This window comes from Pavona decussata, unplaced genomic scaffold (assembly GCF_977016875.1).
Source record: "Pavona decussata unplaced genomic scaffold, jaPavDecu1.1 SCAFFOLD_202, whole genome shotgun sequence".
Classification (NCBI taxonomy): domain Eukaryota; kingdom Metazoa; phylum Cnidaria; class Anthozoa; order Scleractinia; family Agariciidae; genus Pavona; species Pavona decussata.
Window position 1 is genome coordinate 1,634,018 of NW_028145610.1, and position 8,034 is coordinate 1,642,051.

General features: G+C 39.7%; 1 protein-coding gene across 2 annotated transcripts; it reads right to left on the minus strand.

Annotated features, from left to right (window-relative positions):
* Positions 1-942: 942 nt before the first annotated feature.
* Positions 943-7,966, minus strand: LOC146461060 (uncharacterized). Of its 2 annotated transcripts, XM_085087358.1 has the most exons (7): positions 7,791-7,884; positions 6,920-7,010; positions 6,623-6,762; positions 5,765-5,894; positions 5,165-5,244; positions 4,178-4,257; positions 943-3,047 (listed from the first exon to the last, which is right to left on the minus strand). In XM_085087358.1, the coding sequence occupies exons 2-7, from the start codon at positions 6,985-6,987 to the stop codon at positions 2,817-2,819; spliced, it is 729 nt and encodes a 242-aa protein (XP_084943484.1). In that variant the 5' UTR covers positions 6,988-7,010; positions 7,791-7,884; the 3' UTR covers positions 943-2,816. The 2 variants fall into 2 exon arrangements, with proteins under 2 accessions (XP_084943484.1, XP_084943483.1); XM_085087357.1 differs by lacking the exon at positions 6,920-7,010 and having other exon boundaries at positions 7,791-7,966.
* Between the last annotated feature and the right edge of the window lie 68 nt (positions 7,967-8,034).

Sequence of the window (8,034 nt, forward strand, 5' to 3'; positions counted from 1 at the left end):
TGCTTTTAACGAAACTTTTGGATGCAGGGGACCACATGACACAAAATAAACTGTTCTGAATGCGATCCGCTTTTAACCCAGCCTACGTAGCAAAAAGTTGCGTGAGGTTTTGTGCGGCGCGGATATTGGGGCGAGAGCAAAAGAAACTCCGTTTGCTTTTCGCTTTGTCCCAATTTGCGCGCTTTCACACAGCGAAAACCGCCGAAAACCTTACGGAAATGCTTGCTTCACAGGCTACTTCTAACCAACTTAGAGGGGTTTGGAAATCGGATGGAACACTTTTCGAGTGTTTGATGTGGCTCGGGCAGTTTCGTCGGGCTCAAATCATTAAAAATTCTTGGTGAAATTCAAAGCCAAGTTCAGGAAATCTTGTGGTAATTAAGATCACATTTCCAAACTTCCTTCACCGTAGTGATTTCCTTCGTTTTCGCTTCTTGAATTACTAATAAGTTTGAAAAATCACACGTCAAGTTTACAATCCTGTTGACTACATTCTAAGATTTCTCCCACCAATGTGGCCCGGATTCGATATACGGACTGGATGTCATATGTGGGTTGAGTTTGCTGTTGGTTCTCATCCTTGCTCCAAGAGATTTTTCTCAGAGCACTCCAGTTTTCCTCTCTCCTCAAGAACCAACATTTCCAAATTCCAATTCGATCTGGAATCTGAGGGCCACAGGTTTGTCAGTCGTAACAGACTGTTAAGTCTAACAAAGTTGATTTATTAACTTTATTTATTTATTTACATCAATTTGACTCGAATTCTGATTGGCTCATTGCCGGCACTGTTAGTGTTATCTGTTATCACTGGCCAGTCAAATTACTTTATAGCCTGCGTAGCAGTCGTTTCCGTTTCCTTCAAGCCAAGCGGGGTAAGCGCGCGAGGGCATTAAGGCAAAAAAAAAAAAAGCAAAAACAGTAGGAGCGGAGGGGGGGGGGGGAGGGGGGCGGGGAAGGAAAGGAAACGCCTGCCGCTGAGCCCAGACATTTTACCGAACGCCGTTCGTCAGCGAACGGAAGGCAATGATGTATTACCATTGGCCAATCGTCTGCCAATCAAACTCAGACCAAAACGACATCCATTTATCAAAGATGAAAATATGGCAACCTCGTTCCCAGGGTCTCTCATCTTCCCGCCCAAGCGAGAGAACTCTCTCGAGTTTCCTTTCGATTTCGAGTTTGCTTTGCTTTGGAAACGACTAAACTACTTTCGCAGGGAGATACGTTAATTCAGTTGAAACCGGAGCAAAGGACTGCTTTAAGAATTGTCGGTCACGCTCAAAATATCGTTTTCATGGCGCTTTGGTTCGTTGGTGGGTATTATCGTTTCAACAAACATGGTGTCATTCGTTTTTTGAAATCCCGCCGGAATTTTTAAAAATTTAAGAAAATTTGTTCTGGCTGTAGGCGTTCTCAAAGACACGAAAAGCTGGAAGCAAAATTGGCTGGTCTGAAAGCTTGTTTCGCGTACGAACAAAGAAATTTTTATTCAAACTCTGTAATCATAAATAGATTGAGGAGGCCTCAAGTAAATACTTTGCAGGAAAATTTCAGTTCTAACCACGGTCTAAAAAGGAAGTTTTCAATATTTAGAACGACTTTGTATTTCACGCTACGAGAAATACAAATTTATCCTGGAAACGCGAGGAAGTATTTTAGCCATGTGGGACAAGCTCATTCTGTCCGTAATTCCAGCTGTAAGCAAATGAGTTGATATTCTCAGACATAAGTAATTTTACCTACGCTTTGTTCGAGAGACGTAAAGTTCGAGAAAATCTTCTAAAATACTGCACCTTGGAGTAAACAAGTAAACAAGTTGCCCGCCGCGATTCTGTTTTCGCTGAGATTTACCAGAAGTTAAAAATGATTGGTTCTCATGTGACATTTGACGTGACAGTGTAGGCCCCAAAGGAGCAAAGCCATTTGGGCCATTTGGGCCATTTGGCCCCCCGCTCCTACTTTTTTGCTCCTTTTTGCCCAAGGCCCTCGCGCGCTTGCCCCGCTTGGCTTGAAGGAAACGGAAACGACTGCTACGCAGGCTAATTACTTTAGTTTTTGGCCAGTTCTGAATTGTTCTTTGTCTCGTTTTCAAAACGAGTTCAGGTGCAAAATCATTCAAATTAAAACTCATATCCACATGGAACGTTTTGCACATAGTCTCGTTTTGAAACAGAGGTACAAGGCCTAATGAATATCGCACAATGCACAAATGTACATGTACGTTTGTAATGTATCCAACACTTAGCCGATGAATATTTGCTATGGGAAACTGTGTTGTTGGCGACACGAACTAAATTTTCGGTGCTGTATCGAGGTTTTCATTTTTCTCTATTTCTGTTGAGGTACCACCAAATAGGGCGAATAGTTTACCCGCAAAAATGTAACCCAAAAACTTTGCTCGATTTTCGCAAATTCCCGCGCTTGGAACCGGTTGCATGTTTTCCCGCGCTTGAAACCGACTGTATATTTTCCCGCACTTGAAACCGGTTGCATGTTTCCCCACAATTGGAACCAGTTGCATGTTTTCCCGCGCTTGGAAACTGTTGCTCGTTTTCCTGCGCGGAACCGTTTGCATGTTACCCAGCAATTGGAGCCAATTGCATGTTTTCCGCACTTGGAACCGGTTGCATGTTTATCCGCAACTGGAAGTGGTTGCATAATTTCCAGAGTTGGCATCGGTTGCAAGTTTAACTTGCTCCACTGCATCCTTTCCTTTCGTTGCGACGAAACGCTCAAAGCTTTCCTTCAAACGCCAAGTCAACGATAACGTATTATCGGTCTCCAAACTCGATGCGCGATGTTCTCGGCTTCTTGCTTCACATAGCTTCTTTCTTTTCTTGCAATCGTTGTTTTCGCATCAACCTGTACGCCATTATAGCACGTTCTCTTTCCCTGTCAGCTTTCTCCCGCTCCGCAGCTGTCATATGTTTGCGTTTCTTTGTTTTTGGCAGTCCGGAGTCCGCCGAATTTTCAGTTTGCGTTTTGATGTCACTGTTCGTTTCTTTCTCCTGGAAGAATAAAGAGTGGAGAAGCAGTGGCTTCGACCCCTGAAACAAGATGAAAACAAAGAACATTTGAACGAAGCTATTTGCTAAATAGGTTGAACACCTCGAAGTTAAGGTTACCCAGGACCTTCAGAGGTGTCTCGCGTTTAAGCGATGTAGCGCGTCCAGCTTAAACTGTAGATACCTAAACCCCTATATCAAATTAAAACTTATAGGGCTGACTATCAAACCATACCAAGAATTTTGAAATAAAATAAATTGTCGAATTTTTCACGACCTCTAATTGCGAGCGTCCGAATCACCTTTTTAAAGCTACAAGTCAAAGTGAATTTTGTTTTTTGCTAATTTTATTTGCTCCTCAGTTTCCGGACCCAAAGCGCCAAAAAAGGTGTCTGCGTTTTGCCATATTCAATCGCAGTGAAATGTTATTGAGCATTTTCGAAATAGGATGAAAAAAATGTGGAGTAATCGTACAAAAATCACTCTCGGAGTAAAAAGATTTCGAAAGAAAAAATTCGCAGACACGTTTTTGTTGTTTATATGTTTAACTAGCTACTGTCCAAATTTGAAGGCAAACGAACAAATTCCTTTTGAGTTTTAGCTCTTTGAAGTGGCTCCTCCAAGCGAAAAAAATTTATTCGAGAAAACAGCGCTAAAAATTCGGCAATTCATATTATTTCAAAATTCTTGGTTTAGTTGGATAGCCAGCTCTATAAGCCTTAATTTGATATAAGGGTTCAGGTATCTACAGTTTAAACCGGACGCGCTACATCGCTTGGACACAAGACACCTCTGAAGGTACCGGGTAACCTTAAGTCAGTGTTAAGTTGACCTACGCAGATCCTCAAGTCTGGCACCCAAGGTACATCCCGAAAAGTGGGCGCTTAAATTCTTGATTCAGTCAGTGCTCCTTCGATCCCAAAAAAGTCTTTCAACTGAATGTAATTATGGAGATGATAAAGATTCAAAAGATCTAAGTAATGTCCTAACTTCAGGGGGGGGGGGGGGGAGCCAAAGTATGGCTAGGCATTTTAGTGAAAGCTCTTGAACAGTACGGAATTTCCTGTGGTCCTGTTTGTTATACAGTTCAAAGTTTTGAATCTGTGGATGAAGCTCTGTAGTACTTTCCTGCTCAGGGATTCACTCTTGGGATTTCAAGGGTTTATCCATACCTTGCCTGTTTTTGCCGCTTTTCTTGGCTTTGCTGTCAAGGAAGGAGGTTCCATAGCTACTTCTCCAAAACGAACGTTATCTAAATATACAGTTTACACCAGTTAGTACAGCAGAGCAGTCAGCAAGATTTGAAGAAGACCAGGCCGCCCGAGTGAAGCACCTGTCAGAGGGAAATACAAGTGCCCTAAAACATGTTTCATCCAAGAAGAAAGTGTTTGAAGAAAGGAAAATTATGCTTATGGCGGCTGTTTTCAGGATTTTGAGAAAAATGATAGATTAGAACCCCTGACAATAATCTTCGCTTTGAGGTAATGTAACAGTTGCATCTGATTTGTTGCACCACATGTGGCCCAAGCTGTTTCCATTTAAACTCATATTTTATTTTTCTGAAGAGAGGGAGAAATCTTGCAAAGAAGCGGCCGACTGGGAGGAGTGGAAAAGATTAGCCCTCTTTACAAGAGGACACAGCTTGCTATTCCTGATAATTTTATAGATTCAATTAATCTTAATAGCACACGACACACACAGAATACCAGATTTTAGAACTACAATTTATTTTATTTGTGCTCCTTAAAGTAGGGCAACAGAAGGTGGAAGAACTTTTTTAGTTCAAGCGGTACGAACATGGAACAGTTTGCCAGCTTTTATAAAGAAACAAGCATCGCTTAAATCTTTTAAATGTGCCGTTAGGGGTAAATGTTTTAAAGAACAATCAAATTTTTTGGACTTTTACGTGCAGGTTTTATCGGTAGTTAATATTATTTCTAGAATAGTGTAGTTTTTAACTTATTTTCTTATAGTTTTAGATAGAGGGCTACAGGTTTGTTAGTGTTTGTACACTATTCAGTGTTACCCTCTTAAAATAAAGTTTATATGTATAATATTTTGTTGAAGGCCTGTGGGCCTCAGATGGAATGATGATGACAATGATGTCTATGACAATAAACATGGAGCGAGTATGGAACAAGTTCAAATGGCAAGGTTACCTTCCTTGGAGTCAAAGTTGACATTTTTGTCCAATGAACTTTTCTTTTCTTTCATCTTCTGTTTCCTTTCTGCCAAATGCCTGAGAAAATATATGGTGAATAAAATAATGATAGAGATATATTTTCAGTCATTGACACAGGGATACTCAGAAAAAACACGAGTTCTCCTAACACGAGTTGATACCATGACCTTCTGTCTGACTGTTTCAGAAAGGATTTTAGTCTGAAAACAAATACATCCTTATACATGTTAATAGGTCACCGATGGTATAATTTTACAGAAATGAATTTGAACATTAGTGTACTGTTCTCCTTATCAAGGGAAAGACATGATCTCAGAGAGCTTCTACGTGCAGACTAAGAAAGCGTAATAAAGAGAAAATGAAAACTCATTTGGGACCAAGAGGTTGTAAAACATGACACCAATATGCTAAGCCAAAGCCAAACAATAAAATTTGATGCCACTTTTGTTCATAAATATGGTGCCTGCAGCCATACAGAATCTCAAGGACCTTTCAGACATTCCTATGTTTCATGGTGTGCTTTAATTACCGGTACTCCTAAAATAAAACCATTTCCTTCCAAGGGCATAAAGCTTACTTTTTTCTTCCTTCTCTCGTCTTCCTTGACTCTTTTAAAGATACTGCAACTTCAAGGGCAGCCTCATGATCAATCCTGTCAAAATATTGTTTCTTACTCTCTCCTGGAAGCCGTTGAAACTTTGTTACTGCTGTTTAATTAAAACCACAGTAAAATTGTGTAACGTTGAACAATAAGTTCAATTCTACTCTCTTCTGCTCTACCACTGAGCTACAGGAGACTCGTGGGAGCTAAGGCCATTAAACTAGGTTCATGGGACAAACATCCTGCATACTGCTAGGATTGGAATGTCATGTGTGACATATGTGCAATGGAAATAATGTGATGGAATATGATAAGCCTTGTGAATAAATGAGAATGATGTATTAATCAGTAAATGACACAAACATACTTGGAAAAAAAATCAAGTACTTGTATCAGGAGTCGAATCTAAGACCCTCCAATTACTAGAACATTGCTGGTAATTGTACTGAACAGACAATAATTTCTTTATTTCACCGTCACACAATAATCAATGAGGTGTCCTGAAGTTCACTCCTCTTTACTCGACAAAGTCATATTATTCAAGAATTTTGCTGATGTATTGGTGTTATCGTCATTATCCCACGATTAAGCTGTGGCAGCTAACTATAATTAATGTGAGCAATTTTCTTCTCAAAAAGGTTGTGAAATCGTACTAAATAAAACTAGGTTGTTGGAAAATTATCTGATAGATCCAGTTGTTTGTATATTTAGCAAAAATAGCCCCTTGAAAAGGCATAACTGAAAAAATCTTATGGTACTGTAAGTCATGTTCTGCATACTGTATACAGCTGATTCTTTTATAATAAATTATTATGAAAGGAGAAAAATAATGACCTTGTTTCTTTTTCTTTTTATCCTGTTTCTTCATGATAGTTTGGTTTTTCATAGCCAGCTGTCTTCTAAACAAATCCTTTGCAGCCCTGGGCATTCCTTGTTCAGTACCATGTTTGTCGTTCTTTTGCAGAGGTTTATTGCTGCAAGAAAACAAACTGCATTGAGTGACTCAATACTGTGAAGCACAGTCGTCTGCACTGTATGCTTAAATTGGTCAATAAGTGACAACTCAAGTAAAAGGTGGTTTGTGCTCACTAATAATTTCTAAACATGTACTAACTTAGCTTTGAAATTGACCTTGAGATTACCAAGTGTTCAATTCCCTTTATCTTCTCAGAGGCTCGTTGCTTTTCATTTTTGACCATGCAAACCTATGGAACAGTCCATGCTCGTATAAAAGTAAAGTAAATGTTTTATCTTATTGGCCTGGAGCCTCACATCACAGCCTGATATTATTAATTTTATAGTTTGGACTAGCAATCTAATTTATCAGAAAAAAAATTATCCATGTGCAACTTTGATGTGGTCAACGAATCAAACTCGGCATTTTACACCTGCTCCAATCACCACATCAGGGTATGCACATTGATACATCACTGACTGAAAATATCTGAGCCGTTGACGCCACACCACAGGCCATATACTAGGCTACAAGCTGCTGACCAAGAAGGGAGCCATAAGCCTGTATATCTGGCATCCCCCACAGATTATGCAGGAGTGGATGACAACATCACCAACTTGACAAAGGAGGGAGAGCCTGGGATCGAGATTACTGAACGTGCTCCCTAATCTTTGATTATTACTAGTACATTTGATAACAACAGCTTCTGATAATAATCAACAATTTTTTTTGTGCAAGATTGACTGTTATTGATAACTGATATCAATAGATAGCAGTCGGTAATTGATTTCCATTGATATCGATTGTATCAATTGATTTACGATATCGATTTATATCGATTGATATAAAAGATTTTGTTACATTTTCTTGGGGTATCCTAGGCTGTCTGGCCGAGTGACCGGTCACTCCGTGGTCAGGGAGGCTATCTCAAAAAGTCAAACCTGCAGTAATTCACCTTGCAAATACACCTAAATAAGGTTAATTCTGGTTAAGTTGCTGGTAAACAAACTGTAAGGTTTCCCGCGAGTACCACGTGGATGGACTTACCAAGTTGAATTTTTGTCTTTTCTTGGTCCTTTGTAAAATGGATCACACGATTTGATCTTCTTATATCTACTCATGCGACCCATTTTTGCAAGTGATAAACTGCTTTAGAAGAATTAAAGCTAAATTCGGATGAGAAACATAAGAAACAAAATTAAGAAATCAAAAATCAAGAAACAGCGGAAAAAGATTTGGTCAGCGGTTGCTAAAATGACCATCGGAGTAGGGAGTAGGGACTGGGTCGACT